General features: G+C 43.5%; 1 protein-coding gene and 1 long non-coding RNA gene across 6 annotated transcripts in view; one reads left to right on the plus strand and one right to left on the minus strand.

Moving 5' to 3' along the window:
- Nucleotides 1–10,580, minus strand: part of cadps2 (Ca++-dependent secretion activator 2) — an 87,765-nt gene extending 77,185 nt beyond the window's left edge. For all 5 annotated transcript variants that reach the window (XM_072710698.1, XM_072710689.1, XM_023826000.2 and 2 more), the window contains exon 1: nucleotides 10,251–10,580. In XM_072710698.1, coding sequence (XP_072566799.1) covers nucleotides 10,251–10,580 — 330 coding nt within the window. The remainder of the gene's footprint in view (nucleotides 1–10,250) is intronic.
- Nucleotides 9,795–11,222, plus strand: LOC140588751 (uncharacterized). The gene is made up of 2 exons (XR_011989932.1): nucleotides 9,795–10,191; nucleotides 10,371–11,222. It is a non-coding gene; the product is annotated as an uncharacterized lncRNA (long non-coding RNA).
- The last annotated feature ends 8,103 nt before the right edge of the window (nucleotides 11,223–19,325 follow it).

Consider the following 19,325-nt stretch of genomic DNA (forward strand, 5'->3'; position numbering starts at 1 on the left):
ACTTGGATCTTCATCCTCTTCCAAAGATATCAGGAGATACATTTCTTTCCTGCAAGTGATCAAGGATCCTATTGAGGATGACCCTAGCAAGGACCTTACCTGGCGCTGAGAGCAATGTTAACCCCCTGTAGTTCCCACAATCCAGGCGATCACCCTTCCTTTTCCAGATATGGACAACAAGTCCCGTTTTCCAGTCATTTGGTAAGACGCCGGTCTCCCAAATGGAAGCCAAGATTGCTTGCAATGCCAGTAGGACAGCCTTATTACCAGCCTGAAAAAGCTCACCCCAGATACCACAGATCCCTGTGGCCTTCCCTACCCTCAGCTGGTTCACCATCTGTGTAATCTTGGTGAGACTGGGTGGTTCACAGCTAATCAGAGGATCAGCCAGTGGACCCAGAGATGGTGTGTCACTTGCTCACAGATCCCTCTAATAAACACGTGCATATCTGTCATCAGAGCCCTCACAGCTGTCCTTCTTAGTTAATGGTACAGACCAGAGTTGCCTTCAAGCCATACACTGCAACTCTTCTCGATAATATCCTGGGAGACCTGTGAGATGAAACACCTCCTTCTAGGAACACGGGCAACACCAATACAGCCCTCAGCAACCTTCAGGGTCTTATCACAGAAGGTCTCCCACATCACATTAGATCTGGCAGTCGCACCCAAGTCTGTTCCTCATACAAACTGCATGCAAACTCAACAGAAACACCGTTATGTTGGAGTCTGGCCAGGCCCAGCCTCATTCTCGTAGTAGGTGGTAGCCTACTGGACCGAAGCTAAATCTTCAGAGTAGCAACAACAAGTCTCGCATCAGAATTCACAAACTGGGCACTTCTGTAGACGCTGCACTTTTGTAGGAGCCTCCAACGACTGCCCATGAGGATGTGATCAATCTCCTTTGCAGTACTGGAGTACTAAGTCCAACAAGGCGGCTCAGGATGCTGGAACCAGGATCCAGTGACCCGCAGCACCTGACCTTTCGCAAAGTCAAGAAACATGGAGTCACTTTCACCTCGGGGACCGACACAATCCTCATAGCCAGTCACACTGAAGTCACCCATGACCAGAAGAGTGTCACCTCGTGGGCAACCATCAACCACCAAGTGAAAAAAAAAGCCTCCCTTATCGAGACATCACTCACAGCGGTGGGAGCATAACCTGAGACAACAGACAAGACACCCAAAGAGTGCCTTAGCCTGAGTCTCATGATATGTTAGTTGAAAGGAGTGACATCAGACGCCATTGGGAGAAGCTGATCCGCCAGAGCTACAGCTACTCCCTGAGTATGGCAGCCATCAGAGCAACCAGACCTATAATAGGTGTACCAGCCTACAGAGATCTGGCCACTCCGCGGTCTGAGTATCAGAGAGTGCCGCCACTAAAATGCGGAGTTTCCGAAGCTCCTCCGACAGCAGAGGAGGAACCTGGAAGCATGAAATACCAGAAAGTATGAAAAACTCGGCTGTAATATTGTAACTATTTTATTCAACCTCAAAATTAAAGACAGTGAAAACTGTTTTGATATTGACTTTCAGCAGTCAATATAATATGAAGCATGGATTATTTAAAACTACAAATTCCATTATTCAAAAAGGAAATATATTTTACTACTTATTAAAACTTGTCTAGATGTTTCATCTCCCATCACTAGTTGCCAACTTTCTGGGCTCTACAACCTGTTCCATTGCTACCTTCCAAAAGACTCGGTGTAGAAAGATGTGGAAGGCCCCCTCCCCAATGACTAGAGACAGCTTCTGAAACACAGATTCCTCAAGAGACCACAGGTACACCGTGAGGAACGAGAAGTCCTTCCACACACATCCATTGCCGCGGCAACCTCTCCTCAGAGCTTTGCTACATCCAATCAAGATGCAAAAGCGCTTGTTTGGACAGAGCCAAAGGAAGACTGGCTAATAAAAGCCATCGAATTACAGAGCAACAGTTTTTAAAAAAAAAAATAAAAATCAATGCAGTCCCCCATATGCAAAGACAGAGAGAAACAGAGAAGAAGAGAGAGAGAGAAAGGGAAGTTGCTGCCACCTCTGACTTTGGGGAGAATTTGTCAGTTGTGTCAAGTTGGGTGGTGGGCCATCATTGACATTACAAGCTTACACAAGCATGGATACAGGGACGGTGTATCGAAGCTGTCATGAATAACGCATCAGGCAGAGAGCCGATTTCACCAGCACAGACGTGCAGCAGATTTATTCTAATATATCCAATCCTTCAGACGTATGGCTTAGGTGGGCCGCTTTGGCTATTATGAAACATGAGAGTCCATGATGAAGTCATCTGCTCACTGACCTATTCATTAGGAAGGTTTACTGAGACATTTCAAACGCTGGCTTGACACAGCCCGTGAACATAAGACACGTTTTAATTTATAGTTCCTTTAATATAATATAATATAATATAATATAATATAATATAATATAATATAATATAATATAATATAATATATTGGAGCTGCAAGTCTCATTCTAGCAGGTCACATGACTAAGTTTGCTCCTCCATGGATGGATAAAGAACCATGGCAAATGCCATTGTTTTCTCAGCGCTGCGTAATCGCCATTCAGCACATGCTGGCTACCATGCATTGTCCAACTAGCCAGAAAGATCCAGCCAGTCTTCTGCACAGATACAGCTTCACTGGAATAGACTGAAGGAACTTTGATTAATTGGATTTCTCGCCCAGAAGAGCTTTAGCACTTTAGCCGCAGATAAGCAGCAGGCATTCATTTAAATGCCAATTGATGACATTTTCACCCCCTCCAGCAATATTACTGTTTTTTGCCTATTAGAAACCTTCATATTTCTATGAATGCTTTGTCATCGTGGCTCACAACTGCACTGTGATTTGGGTTTGAAAGTATTATTCTTATCAGACATCTTTCCAATTGAGCTTTAGGATATTTTAATACATTGATGCTATTTATGGTGCATGATATGTTATCAAACTTTATTAAAGCTAGATTAAAAACAATTTATAAAAACAGTCAGTTGACATGCCGACTGTCAGCTACTGTTTTTCAAAGCAATATTAAGTTGTAAAGAAAAGCTAGCAAATGCTAACACATTTCACTGAGATTATCTTAAGATGTGAATTTGTTCTGTATAAAGATGTCTGGGTCTGCATAACACAATAGAAAACCTGATCATAAAAATATTTGCCACTAAAAAATTACAATTATTTAGGAAAGAATACATTATGTGATCAGAAATGAAAATCAACACTTCTACAGATACAAGTCAGCCAGGAAAGTTTTGTAATCAGTATTATTTGAAAACTTCAGGAATGTAGTTTTCTGCAGGATTTCTGCCTGAACACTATGGGAAGGAAGAATTACGCATTTGCCCAGCCATTTCCGCTCATTGTTCAGCTCTGTGTCAGACCTGGGTCACGCAGTGAAGCTCCACCAAGCCAAGCATGGGCTTTCCGTAGATAACGTGCTTATCATATGGCTCGTCCGTGGCTCGTCTCACAACGTACACCACAATGGGCCGGGATCGATGCTCCCTTCCTGCTCAGTGTCTTGAGACAGGAAAGAAAAGTGAGGAAGTGAAGGACACCTTACTAATGCATATGGTGCGTACAGATTGAAGGGAGGCTAGAGAACATGAACTCTGCATGAAACATCATCTTAAAAAACAACTGAAACCTTGATCAGACAGAACCACATTCCGACATGCATAGTATAGCGAAGGCAAAGGGTGACAGCAGGTACTCAGATCACACAGAAAATGCACTCTGGGGACAGGAGTCAGTGTCAGGGCAGATGAGCTTCATTACGCCATCTCCTACAGAGTTCTTTCCAGGCTCCACACTGCAGAAACAGCATGGAGTTTTGGGCAAAAGAAATCCGTTGTTTACTAAAGCAATGCTCTTCATTGTGATATCAGATGATCAATCGTACGGGTCATATCTGAGGCTACGTGCAATGAATACTGATAAAAGAATCACGGTAGACATCATTCCCTTTGAACGTTCAAGTGTTCAAAAACAAACCACTTCATCTCAGACAGTGATTTTGTGAAGAACACAAGGTCAGGGACCCTTGTAGTTTGGATAACAACAAAAGCATCGTGATCTATCAGAGGCAGAGGGAGAACGCTTAGATTCTTTAATAAATGGGAAAGAAAAGGGGGATTAAAAAAATGACAGAGGACTATTTTGGTCTAAAATTTCCCAACAGACAGAAGGGCTTTGAAGAAGGTGCTCTGGCACCAGCGAGTTGACAGCAAAACATTCATCAGCTTAAATGTATTAACCTCTAAAATCAGAGCAAGCTTATCGCACTGCGTCCTATTTTTTTTTAAATCTTCAGGTCTCAGATTAATAACGGTTCAAAAAAAATCACAGACTTCCGCAGAGTGACTTCTGTCAAGGCATAATTTCCGTGCATAGTCATTAGCCAAATCGCAGCACCTGCAGCAATTAAAGTGTAATTAAAGCACAAGCGGCAGGCAGGAAGCGGTCTCACCATGAAGTGGACAGACGACACTAATCTTCTGAAAATTCTTTTCTGTTTTAGTTAATATGGATGTTTCGTGAATGTCAATCCACTTACGGAGGATTGTCCCCCCATATAGACGTTTTTGAGCATGAATGGTCTGAAAACTGCCAGTGACACCTCCTGAATTCGTCATCCACAGCTGGGTTGATTCATATTGTTTTACTGGCCCTGTAGGGGGTTCCGGAATCCTTCCAATGTCCTAATGAGTAATGCTTTGTTTTTCAGGGCAGACCTGCTCTGTCACACGGGCCAGTGATTTCCCTGTTCTCCACAACAGGTGGAGTTCTATGATGAAACACCTTACCACTGGAGTGGTCCTCTGCACACCACAGTGACAAATGTCATGCCTCCCACAACAGGCAGTTAACCTTTCCTGCCCCCACCCACATTATCAAATGCTGTCAATCACTGCCTGGCTTAATCAGGTTCCCATTGGATGCTTTATTACCAGGCTAAACCAGGAAGTGACTGACGCTGCCCACCCACCAGGTTTCAAAGCCTTGCTTCTCCCATCACCAGCTTGCATGTTCTTTCTTCTCCCAGCTGTCAGGCACGCGTTCAGCTCCCCAACACACCTACATTTCCTCACCCTGCTGGAAGGCAAATAAACCATAATACTGACCCACCCAACCCCACCTTCAACTCTCCGTTTTAAAAACACTCCAGCTCCACTTTCGACAGCAGCATAGAAGCACCGCTCACATGTAAAAAGCCCAATGGCCGAAGGCTTCCTCCTTCAGCAGCATCAGGCCTCAGAACAAAATCTTTAACCTTGACTTGAGCGCAAGAGAAAAGAGGCCAGCCAGCGCGTCAATGCAGGCTCACGGCGCACGATATTCATCAGCAACACGCAGGCAGCCACGGAGATCGGGACAGATCAGAAAGGGAAAAAAGAAAATCTCCTGCTTTGTTTTCAATCAGGCAGACTTTTCCAGTCACACCACCCTGGGTACTGAATATTTCCTGCCCTGTCTAGCATGGGAAAAGAGGAAGCTAGTTTTTTTTTTAATTTAGCTTCTTTATTATAATAATAATAATAATCAATCATCATCATCATCATCATCATCCATCCAACTATCCATCCATCTTCCAACTGATTTTCCCAATCAGGTTTACAGTTGTTTATAATAATAATAATAATAATAATAATAATAATAATAATCCATTCAAAATGGCACCATGGATGGCAGGCTCGGTACTGTGCTCTCTGGCATTGACTTTGTTTTCAGAGGTCTGCAGAGCAGGACCAGTCACCACAGGAACAGTTTCTTCCCTCAAGCCATCACCCTTACAAACACCTGACCTCCAACACCAGCCTACACCTGTTTCCCTCACTGCTACACCCTGCTCCACTCACAACACACCACTGAACTGAATCTAAGACCCCATACACTTTGCACCTTGTATGTTGTTTGCACTTTATGTACATTGTTCTGTCTGTAAATACGATTTATTTTATATTGCATTCAATCTGTACTGGTTTGTTCTATTGTATTGTAATGTACCGGGGAGACACCAACTGCCGGAAACAAGAAAACAAGAAGACTTTTTAAATCTATTTAAAGACTTTGTATGAGTGCATTATTTATCTTCAAATGATGGTTGGCCAATTTTGATACCACATATTTCAGCATGGGTGTTGTGCTTTAATCAGCCATGGAGTTACACATACATATAAAGCAACACCCACCCCTCAAAACACTTCTGTCACACAGACTGACCTGTACCTCTCACCTCATCAGTGTCACACAGGCTGACCTGTACCTCTCAGCTCATCGCTGTCACACAGGCTGACCTGTACCTCTCAGCTCATCGCTGTCACACAGACTGACCTGTACCTCTCACCTCATCGGTGTCACACAGGCTGACTTGTACCTCTCAGCTCATCGCTGTCACACAGGCTGACCTGTACTGTACCTCTCACCTCATCGCTGTCACACAGGCTGACCTGTACTGTACCTCTCACCTCATCGCTGTCACACAGGCTGACCTGTACTGTACCTCTCACCTCATCGGTGGCACACAGGCTGAACTGTACCTCTCAGCTCATCGGTGTCACACAGGCTGACCTGTACCTCTCAGCTCATCGCTGTCACACAGACTGACCTGTACCTCTCAGCTCATCGCTGTCACACAGGCTGACCTGTACCTCTCAGCTCATCTCTGTCACACAGGCTGACCTGTACCTCTCAGCTCATCGCTGTCACACAGGCTGACCTGTACCTCTCAGCTCATCTCTGTCACACAGGCTGACCTGTACCTCTCAGCTCATCGCTGTCACACAGGCTGACCTGTACCTCTCAGCTCATCGCTGTCACACAGGCTGACCTGTACCTCTCAGCTCATCGCTGTCTCACAGGCTGACCTGTACCTCTCACCTCATCGCTGTTACACAGGCTAACCTGTACCTCTCACCTCATCGGTGCCCTTGTTATTTGCTGCGAAAACCTCGACCGCAAGCATCAAGCTAAGTTATTCCTGATCTAATCACCAAATCGAGGTTTGTGTACAAACATCAAGAGACTGTATAAAAAAAAATCAAAAAGCAATGAAGTATGGTAAATGCTAATACACTTTACTGAAATATGAAAAACAGCATTAAGTTAAACTGGTAAATATTCAGGCTGAAGAACAAAGACGTATAATTACTCAGGCTACTCCACCTACATTCAGACCAGAACCTCTAAAGCCAACCAAGTCAAATCAGTAACGCATATTCACTCTAAATTATCACTTCATAAAGAAGCAATATTGGGTTACACTTTACTTAAAGCACTCATACTTTACTCTACTGACCATTACAATGCATTATGTAGGTATCTATAGTGCATTATAGATTAGAGCTTCATAGAGCATTCATAATGCATAATAAACAAGGCTATAAGATGTTATGCCTTTTTATAAATAGTTATAGCCAGGTTTATAATACTGTATTATAAATGAATTATGAACGTATTTATAAGGCATTATGATGACTGCTTTAAGTGTTACCCATTATTGCTACACAGAGATGACTTAATGCTTATTGGTACAATTAAGAATTTCAGAGGAGCAAATAATATCAGTGCTGTAAAACCCCCATCACCCATCGTAGCATCAACGTAATTATTTCTATAATTTTTAGTCATGTAAATTAGGGACATTTGTTTGGTTAAAGACACAGGCCAGCCAATTAACTGCTTTAGCACGTTAATGTGGTATGGTCACTTTAATGTGACAGGAATGGCCAAATAACTACATTTCAATAGTTGGGCTTATGAGTGGTGCCCAATTGAATTCAGCCCTCATCAGCTAAGCATTCCCCAATGCCATGGCTCTCCATGGCAACGGACAACAACATGACTCTGCACATTAAAATGTACCGTGAAAGGACTGACCACATATTAATCTTTAACCTCTAATGCTGAAAATATTCTTTTAAGTGGCCAATGAGTAATATCACCAAATAGCAGCAAGGGTCAGGCAAATGCTATTTTTAGAGTCTTATTCTTTACTTGGTGACCTCGACTTTATTTCCAGACCCTCATTGCTGGGTACAATTCATAGGGACCGGTGAAGCCACCATTTAGATTTGCATAATAACAAAACAAAAAAAAAAAAAAACTGCACAGCACATTTGTGTTTTTGGTAAATTCCTTTTTTTCTGGTGCTGGATTTCCCTAGTTAAGCACCAGAAATATTTAAAAGATGCATAAATCAAATCCTTAAAATAGGGAACATTCTGCACTAGTGACTCAGAAATAAGGCACAGGTTAAGTGAATGAACAAGCTTGTTGGCCGTTCAGTACCCCAAACCCTCCGCACCCCCCTTTACAAAACCCAACCGATGTGAGGGGTGTGTGACCAAACCGCAATGCACCATGGGATTCAAAATAACCCACAAAGATAGGGGTCACCAGCACAGGGACTATACATTTTTTATTCCATTCTCCGTACAAGAAAGGCCTTCCTTAATGGGGGCACTGACTGGGCAGTGCATTCAGCCGAAGTGGGGTGACCGTGTCTGCGTGTTTGGCCACATCAACACCTGCTCATGACACAAAGACTATAATCCTAGACCAAGACCGATGAGAAAATCATCACCCTGACATCCTGAACATCATCATCCCAAGCCTTGGATACACACCCAGGGGGCAGACTCATCAAGACCTTAAAACTGCAACATTATTTAAGGCAGGCTGCATACAAATGGGGGTTAATACCCAGCACAAAACAATAAAAGAGGCAGGAAGGACAGATGAGGAGGATTTCCTCCGACCAAGTTTTTATCTCCACTACCAATCAGTCTAAATATACAGCAGTGAGATTTTACAGTGTGACAAAAATTTTGGATATATACAAGGAACAAAAAAAACACAAAATAATGATAGGGTGACAACAGATGAATTAATCGGAACAAGATGTGTGGGACGCATTTCAAAGTAATTTCCTTCAATATTTGGCAGTGGGGAAATTTAAAAAACGTTTGTCTGACAGTGATTTCCTGAAATAAGGAAGTATCCAAGGAGTTCGACAGCTGCGATTGGGGGTCGGCGGGGGGGGTACAATGTGCAGCCAATCTGCGACTCAGGTTGATGTCCAGGAGAACCAGAATGGACTCCACTCAAGTGCCAATGTGAAATACCAGCGATGTGACAGTCTGCTGTCACTCAACAGCATGACAACATCTGTCCAAACAGCTGCTACATTCTGGCTGCCTTGTCTACATACGGCTGGTATGTTTCCAGGAGAGAGAGACCCAAGAAGAAAAATGACCTGCCGTGGAAAATGGCCACTTTGCTAGCGCAGAAAATTAAAATGTGTTCGGCTTACACCTGTGCAGAAGAGAGAAATTCGCCATATGGCAAGCCAACCGGGCAGGCATTAAACAAAATTATTAAGTTCTGAATGTTACCGTGAGACAGTAAGGCGAAAGGAGGACAAGACAGAATTATTTGGATTTAAATTTGTAAATACGCCCAAAAAGATCTTTCTCGGCTTTAAGTACCTTAAACCTTGAAGAGCGTGTGGTGCAGCTGAATGCAATGCTGAAAAGTGGCGTCTACAATTAATAATATAATTAATTACACATACAGAAACCATATCATCCATTGCCCTTCACACAACATCTGTTATGATCGGGCGATCACAAATAAACATTAAATGTACATTAAAATATGCGAATGAATAATACATAAATACACATAAGATCATTCTACTCTGTATGATCACCTGAATCAGTTAAATATAATGCATTTACCACTGCTTTGACTGGAAAACAGATATAAACGTTTTTATTGCTTTACTTAAATTTTCAAGATCCCCCCCAATTTTCCTCATGCTTCATACGAATCATAGAGCAGACCAGCATAGCTAGACCAGTGACATAACAGCCCACCTGGGATATTTTCTGTTCGTAACACCTTATGCCAGGGATTTTAATTAGGAACATCTGTTGTCATCAAGTTGCCAGGTCCAACTTTTGCTTGGATTTTCTGCGCGCAATTAAATAATTGTTGATACTGACATTTGCAGAAGATCGCAACTTGTTCGAAGTTCATGTTTCCTCTAAAAACAATCTGGCTTCTCAAGTGCGCAGGGGAGCAACGGCATTTAACAGCCTGAGCACCACACCGTCCGGTTCACCGATTCCATATCCTTCAGAAGTTTTTGAGGTTTACTTAAAGTTAAGGTATTGATCTGGGAAAGCCAAATACTTGCAACAGGAAGCAGGCTACCGCTTGCGCTTACCTTCTGCTGCCTGCGTGCCATGTCCGTGGGCTGTTTGGCATTAAATGGGTACGCGATACACCTCAGCACAAAGACGTAGATCTGCAACTTAGTTTTCCTCTCCTCTTTTTCTTTTTGCAGCCTTTCTTCTTCATGTTTATCGCTCTCGCTGGAGACCGAAGGGCTGGGACTAGCAGGTCGCGGCCGCCCGGCACCCGATCGCTTTTCATTCCGACAATCTCGCTCTTGGGCAGGCAAACACCTCTGGGAACCCACCGCAGCCGGAGCCTCCCGAGGCTCCTCTTCCAACACTTCTTCGCCCGATTCCTCGCTGGAGGATGGATCCAGCATTATTCAAGTCGGTGAGGTCCCAGTCCCGCTCACAAGGAAGCTCGATCGCAGCCCAGCCGTGCCGTTTCGGTATCCTTCACCGCAGACGAAGTTTGAGAGAAGTGCTGCCTGGTACGATCGGCAGGGCGGAGTTTCTGCGAGCCTGTGTCACCTGGTTCGCCGCATTCATCCGGGACGGACATCCATCCAGGCTGCAAGCTGAGCGCCAGCAGGCAGGTAGACAACCTGTAGCACCTGCAGCAGGTGGGAGGAGCTCTCTTCACCACAGGAATCCATGCCAGCGCTGCTCCTGCTCCTGCCGCTCCCACATGAACCCTGGCAGAAAGGTTTGGTTTGTGTTAAAGTCCTGCTTTCAACCCCTATATGCTTCTGTCATTATACTGATGTGATATTTTAATGCAACTTGCCTCTTGCCTTGTGTCCTGTCTTTCCTGGGAAGGACTCCAAATAGACCATGACTTTGTATGGGATATGCAGTTACAGAACATGGACTAGTTCATATTTTCATTGCATACATATGTCACTTAATTTCATCTTCTAAATACTGTAAATACTGTTGCACGTTACGTCATTGTGTCTTTTGTTCAACTACTGTGTGCCTTTAATTGCCCCTCGTTGAGAAATAAAGTTTATCGAATTGAATTCATAAAATGTGATTTGCATCTGGTCTTGGACAGCAAGACATGCCATCTTTTCTTTCACATCAAGGAGACAACAGACCCACAAATGCAGTGCTTCTGCACGATCACTTCACTGTGAGCTGAGATACAGCCCTCCATTACAGCCATCGCTGAGGTCAAGGACGGCCAAAGGGGGCAGTGTTGTTATTTTAGTGACTAGGCTGTCTCTCAAAGCCGCTCGCCGAAACTCCAAGTTGACAGGAGAACAGATTACACTTCAGATCATTAGTGCAAAATAGCCACTGAAAGAAGTGGTTCCACTAAATTGCTGCAGCTGGAAGTGGATTAACAGTAGCTGGTAAATGAATCCTGCAAATATCATACAGCATAATATTTACTAAGACTTGCTTAAAACGAATATTGTTAATATTATTCCTAATTATGAGAATATCAGAACCATAATTTTCAAATGTGCAAAAACAATTTGATTTTGGATGGATTATTACATATGTGCATCCTTTGGTTTTTGATTATGCCTAATTGTAAAATAATATCGATTATTGCTTTTAAAAAGATGATGGAAAGTCCTGGTCAAGCTCACTTGTCAGTTGTACTTAGCATACCTGGTTGAAGATCAGTTAGGAAGAGTTCATGTGGCTGAAACAAGATGCATCATGGGTAACTGCCCTCTGTCCCCAGTCACCATACAGCTCCTAATCAGGCATTTCCTACAGCCTGTTGGTGTTTCATTCATTTAGCTACTTTAAGGACAAAAGAAATTTACAAACGAGAGGAGGCCATTCGACCCATCAAGCTCGTTTGGGGAGAACTTAACTAAGTGCTCAGAGTTGTTAAAATCTTATCCAGCTCTGATTTAAAGGAACCCAGGGTTTTAGCTTCCGCTACACTAGCAGGGAGACTATTCCATACTCTAACTACACGCTGTGTAAGGAAGTGTTTTCTTAAACAATGACCAAAATTAGTTACAGCTGCGTTATCCATAATGGTGTTGGTCCCTGAGCTCACTCGGCCCCTCTACAATGCCGCATCTGCGAGACACACCATGTATGAGATGCCAGCCACGCTGGTAGCATTGGCACCACCCTCTGAGGCTCCTCCGTCTCCTGCTCTGGCTGCAGGTCTGGAGCCATCAGCAGTTTCTGTCTGCTGGCGCCGCCTTTGAAGTTTGTGCAGACTGAGGTGAGTAAACACTGGCAGTTTTTCTCGATACTCATCCCAGCTGCGAATATGTGTTTGCCGACACCTTGAACTTGCCAGAACTGTGTCTATGCAGAAGCACGGTACATAGAAACCAATTTTACCTCATGCAAGAAAAATTCTCTGGAGACGACCAATTTAGCATTCTCTGTAAGGAAGCACTCCACCTCCTACACTGTTTTTTAATTTGCACAGGAAATGTTTTTTTCTGTTTAACTAGTGGGTACTGTGGCTCTATTTTTGTCACTAAAGCTACACGAACCACAAATATTGAAATACTCAAGTCCTAATGTATAAAACACTTACAGCATTTTCTATATTAAAAAGACAATTTAAGTATATATTTTCATCCACCTTCCATAACCACTTTACCATTACAGAGTCAGTTAGTCTGAAGTCTATGCCAGGAAAGGAAGGGCTGGAGATGCCACCAATAGGATGCCAGTCCATCACAGGACACATACGCCGGCCCTCTGGGATATTCAGAGCAATTGCTTCACATAGAGGCAAATATATTGAAGAACAAGCAAACTGCACACAGTGAGGCTATTTCGCTAACCAATGTACCGCCTATTTATACATTTGGAACCATACGATTTACATAAAAGGCATTCTTGTGTTCATCATGACCAGAATACACGTCTAACTGCGAAGAAGTGAGCTGACACTAACATGCACACACTGACACAACTGTGGAAGCACTGAAGGACACATGCTGCAGGGTGTCTTGTCTCCTAACGTGAACAAATCTTCGCGGAAAGGCAGACGAGGGCTTCCAGAAGGAGACATGGACGAGGCAGTGGAACTGGGAGACTCAGCTACACCCTTAAGTGTTGCATTTATTCATGCTGAGTGCACCACATGTTTTTGCCAAGATGTAGGTGCTGAAATTGCACTGGAGTCAGGAAATGGGGTGTGTGGGAGGGTATTGTACAGCCCCAGGGTTAGAAGTGTGGGGGTGATACATCTCAGGCTGTGGATGTTCCTGAGCGTGAAAGGGAGACCAACATTATCTCTGCGGCTACGTTCTCAAAACAAGCCTTCAGTCACTCTGCCTCAGCACAGACTCTAGTTAAGTGGTGGCTCATAAAGTTTGTCAAAACCTCTTTGCCGTCATGGTTGCTAAGACTCATCCATCTCCTATACCTGATTGTCCTTGGGCTGGGTCACAGGGCTCCGGGGCCTATCCCAGAAGGCTGGGGATAACTCAGGATGGGGCCCCAACCCATTGCAGGGCATGCACACACACACACACACACACACACACACACACACACACACACACACACACAGTCCATGTATCTGTATCTTCATGGGGACTCTCCATTCATCTATATGGGCATAACCCTAATTTCATCTATGACAACAGTAACTCCTACCCAGCCCTAACCCTAACCATAAGTAACCAAATGAAATACAAGGCTTTTTAGTTTTCTGATCGCAGTCACAGATTTTTTTTTATAAAACTGAGGCCATTCTTGTGTGGACCAAAAATGTTCCCACAAGGTAAAGAGTTACAAGTTTTTATCACAATGTAGGGAGATCTGGTCACAATAATCTGAAACAAACATAATGGATAGTTTGGCAACTCACCTTAGCCTGATTATGGACTGTGAACTGGGAGAAAACACCACATTGACACGAGGAGAACATGCAAACCTTACACATGTAGAACCAGAGCAGAGACTTGACCCCCGGTCCCTGAGGTGTGAGGCAGTGGTACTGCCCACTGCGTCACTGTGTTACTCCCAAGTCTCTGTGCCGAAGTTCATAATGATCTGCTTGTATTGATGTGGGAGCAGTACCACTGCCTCACACCTCAGGAGATGTGGGATTTCCTGACAGAGATGGAAAAAGAAGTGTGATTGCCTCATTTTTACTTCATACAAAAAAAAAACCCCTACATTTAATTTATGTAACATCTTAAATGTATATTGTGTCAAATGGACGTAAAGATAGGACTCAAAGAAATTAGTCCTATTCACTACTTTTATATGATTCAGCTGTTATTATCAACATTAAACTGTTGCACCCACTCAATCCACTAAATTTAGTATGCATGTTAATTTCAGAACAGACACCAAGGAATCTGAAAAAAGTAACACTAACATGTAAAAAAATATATTTTATGAGGTGGACTTAAGTGAGAGTGAAATACCCAAACGCCTTAACAACCCTTAAAATACATGTAGATGAAATTAATTCAGGGAAACATGGTAAATGGTTTAAAGCACAATGTGATCTGAAAGCACAATGTGATGTGAAAGCACAACATGGATCTCTGACTGCAGGTTAACATTTTGAAACGGCCATTCATTTGGGATGGTGTTCGTGTGACGCAAATAGGGGTATAGAACACAAGCCGGGCAGACATGCTGCTAATTGTGAGAATTGGGTGTGTAAGCAAGTAAGTAAAGTAAAATTTATTTATATAGCGCCTTTCTCACACAAGGCGCCATACAGGAAGGAAGAACAAACAATATAGTAAAATACATAAGACACAGGTACCCAAGGGCCACCCTAAATAAGCAAGTTGTTAGCTTACATTTAAACAGTTTGACTGATTCCACTGACCTCAGCGCCAGTGAGAGATTGTTCCATAATCTGTGAGCCACACAGGCTGAAAAGCATGATGTCCACGTGTTACCAGCCTGGTGCGTGGTATAGAGAGATGTTCCAGCTGGGCAGATGTGGGGTGGAGTGAGATCCAAAAGGAACCAGCAGCTTTCTCACTGGGGAGGGCAACCTGAAGAGCCTGAAGACCCACACACATACACGCACAGGCTATTTCTATGGGCTTTGTCATCGTAAACCTCTGCACTCTATTCCCTAAAGTGGAGGAGAAAGCTTTAATCTACATCTAAGCCTTGATGTCGGACACAGATGGCCTTCGGAGGACCCAGAGTGTGACTCTCTTCCATCTCGAGACACTGAAGTACCTCAGCCAGCCCTTTCAAATGAATTGATCTTGCTGTTTCCCTCAGGGTGGAGAGAAGTCCTGAGAAGTCTTGCAGGACCACACTGGCCTTGGTGGACCCAAGCTCATGGCCACAGAGTGCTTCAGGAAAAATGATCAATGACATTTTTTTTTTTTTATGAAAAATCTGGGAATGTCCAGGATGTCTGACATTATCATTAAAAAGTCATTGCTGCAATCTGGCCATGACAGTTTAAAGGGGGACTTAATTATATCACTTTCCAGGACATGATGGACTGTAAAAATGTACGGCTAGGAATTTTGATAACAATGGGCTCCCTGGTACCTGCTGCTGTGGTGGTGACTCACCCTCAAATGTCACCCTGGACGGGGGCTCCTACCGCTGGGGTGGAGACCTGGGGGCCGTAGCTGACCTGGGTGAACAAACAAGCCCCAGTGTAAACACAGTCACCGACAGGACAGACAGAAAGGAGATATGAGTGTCTTGTATTCTCAAGCACCACCTGTGTCAACCTCTCCCAGAACCACACTTCTGAAATGGGCTCCGTGCCGATGGCAGTGATTCGGACTTCACTGTAAGACAGGATCTCCTCTTGTCTCTTGTTGTGTTCCTCATGACCCCCATCCCAATTTTCTCCAAGCGGCCTCGTTCCTCTGAACCTCAGCAGGGATCGGACACAGTGATATTTAATTAGCGGTGGAGCGGGGGGAGGGGGAGGGGGAGGGCTGGGATTAATGAGGAGAGCCTTCTGTAGCTACCTAATTAAGCATTGACTGGAGCGAAATCCCACACACACGTACAAAAAGGGCGACACAGAGAAGAGGAGAAGGGAGAGAGAGGGAGGGAGAGACGAAGCTTGGATGGGGCAAGAGTGAGAGGTACAAGCACAGAAATGCCAGAAGCAGAGAAGAGGAAAATAGCAATGGAAAGATTAGAAGGGAGATGAAAGGGGGAAGGAAAAGAAATGAGAATGCCAAGTCTGAGCTACACCCCCCTACAGTGATCAAAAGTTTTAATGCAGAGTCCATTACGTCCACCGCTGGTTTCCATGAAGACAGCAGAACACAAAGATGGCAGACAAAGACCAGCCTGTTACGCAGTGAGCGATGCTGCTTGCAGCCTGTGTAGCTGGTTAATCCTGCATTCGGCAATAAGCCATCATTCAGTGATACTGTTGCTATGGGGTCTTTACCAGGGACTGGCGCACAACTTGGAAGCCCCCTAATTAGCACCAGGGTAACATAAATGACAGCAGTAAGCTGGCTCTCTTCCACAGTGACAGAGGTGCTCAAATGTCCTGTGCTGAGCCGCTGTTCAGCCCCAATACAGCATTAAAGAAGGGCAAAGCATACAGCTGTGTACATAAAGCAAAGGGGTTATGCTGAGATTGCACTGTAACACTACAGGGGAACAAGCAAGGAACAGGTATAACCCAAAACGGAACCCAAGGACATTCGAAACATGACTTTTTTTGTGGGGCTGCATTCTGGATAAAACCCTGAATTCACTGAAAAGAAAAATCCTTTCATGATTCTATTTACACAGAAGCACTGTAGTGATTAATCCATACTACTTTGTGTTTTTTAAACCAAGTGTCTCTTTCCGATGACGTCAAATTCAATTTACTCTCTGGCAAACTTCCCAAAGTTCCCAGAGCAAATATGGACTCAACAATTAAAGTGCGGTAATCAAAACTTATAGACCAGTAAACAATGACTCAGCCGGCTCGGGGGGATGGGGGTGGGGGGGGGGGGGTCAGTGTTGTTTTAGTGAAACAGAGAAACCAACCTTTTTCTTTTTTTAATAAAAAAGGTGGCCTTTTGCAAAGGCCAGCTAAGCAATGCCAAGGCCCCTTAAGTGCAGAATCTGTTACAGAGCATTAAAATTGTAGCTGTTGAAAAGAAAAGTGAAGGAGATTATTACAGTATTTTCACGGTGCTAACAACAATATTTGCAACTTAGGCTAAGGTGATCGCCCTAATTGTAAATTCTGTAATCAGCCATTATCAGACATTTATAAGGACCAGTTTCCCCCCCAAGATAAAAAGAAGTACCATCTCTGTCTCTGTTATTCCAGACGAGAAGTAGTAAACATTTATTTGAAACCATCCTGATATTCTACATAAGGGCCCCCCCCCCAGACCAGAGCCATTCAATTTGTCAAACATGTCAAACATGAATAATTTTTTTTTTTACATTGTCTCATTTTATTTGTATTATCATATAATTTAAATGAGTAAATTATGGCTAAATTAATTTTAATTAAAAAACAAAGCTCTACTCTCACGAATCTCTAATTATCGTGTGAGTGGGCTTCTCGTTCTGTTCCCGCTTTAATCTGCAGAGATTTGCTAAATAAATTAAATGGATATTCGTCGTTTTTTCAATAAACCCACAACTAAAACGGTGGAGGTTTCTTATTCTGGCACTTCCAATATTTATTCTACTGCCGCTAATACTGACACAGCAATCGAGTTGACTGCAAATTTATCAGGAGAGAAGATAGTGGACATCTACGCAAATCGGAAAAAGAGGCGGATTCTTCTACATTAGATAAGATATAAGTTTTTATTCCACTCTTTGTGTAGCCTACCAGTCATTGTTCATTTTAAATTTATTTTAATTTAAGAATAAATTATATAGGCTACAAATAATTGAAAGTGGAAAATATGGTATACTGTATGTAAAAGAAAAAAAAATAAAACTGAGTTTGTGGTGTACCGGTAGGTGCCCCCCCAGGCAAAAATGTGAAACTCCGCCAATGATCTATACCCACCAAGAACCATAAACTGATGGTTAAGCTTATAAGCAGGTGAACCAGCTATGCAGGTGCTTGAATATAACAAATAGGTCCATATAGAGTTTAAATGAATGAAAAGTTCAACTAAATGTTACAACTTCAAAACAATAGCATAAATGACAGCATTTTTCCCTCCAGTGACAATCAGACCGGGGCCCAGTGAGCAGTGTCAGGACAGCCACATGCATGATATGGAGGTTGCCATGGCAGCCACCATCCAGTTGTTGGACCTCTTGGGCAAGGAGGTGGAGCCAAAGGCCAGGTCAACAGAGAAGTACATCCAGGCTGAGATCAGCCTGTCTCCAGCAAAGGACAGGGACCTGCTGGGGTCTGCCCACTGCAGTACACTTGCATTTACTGCTCTATCGTCGCCATCAGTCTAACACCAAAAACTGCACTTTAGGGAGAAAGTGGAGAAAATAAGCAATGGAAATGTGTTTGTTTCAAAGTGAAATGAACTCAGCGAAACAGATGCATTTGCCTTTCTGTTCTACACAGAAGGTTTATTTTACATTGTTTTCCCAGATACATGGGTGCATGAAAAATCAGGCCCATGATCCTGTCCTGGATAAGTGGTGATCAGATGATTAGATAGATAGATAGATAGATAGATAGATAGATAGATAGATAGATAGATAGATAGATTAGATTAGATAGATAGATAGATAGATAGATAGATAGATAATACGTGTTGCTCATAAATGTCTCTGCTTTTTCAGCTGTTCCTTTTATTGTCACCAATGTGAAAGTGACCTGACTCTCATAATCCCAGAAGGATTATTAACAATAACCATGGAGTCACCTGGCCCATCTAAGAACCACTGATTTCCATTAGAAGTCATCCCATCTATCTAGGATGCCTCCTGGGCATTTCAGGCAAATCCCACTAGGAGGAGACCTCGGGCCAGACCCAGGACACACTGGAGAGATTATATCTCTAGGTGGGCCTGGGAACGCCTTAGTATTCCCCAGAAGGAGATGGAGGAGGTGGCCGGGGAGAGGGAGGTCTTGGGCATCCCTGCTTAGACTGGTTTTTATCACATTGTGGGGACACATATATACATATACACACACACATACACAGAGCCAGGGCTAGGAGTCAGATCCAGAACTATGGAAATGTGAAGCGATTTTTCTGCAATTTTCATGTACACAATGATGCCAGGTT

The sequence above is a fragment of the Paramormyrops kingsleyae genome, chromosome 1 (genome assembly GCF_048594095.1).
Source record: "Paramormyrops kingsleyae isolate MSU_618 chromosome 1, PKINGS_0.4, whole genome shotgun sequence".
Taxonomy (NCBI): domain Eukaryota; kingdom Metazoa; phylum Chordata; class Actinopteri; order Osteoglossiformes; family Mormyridae; genus Paramormyrops; species Paramormyrops kingsleyae.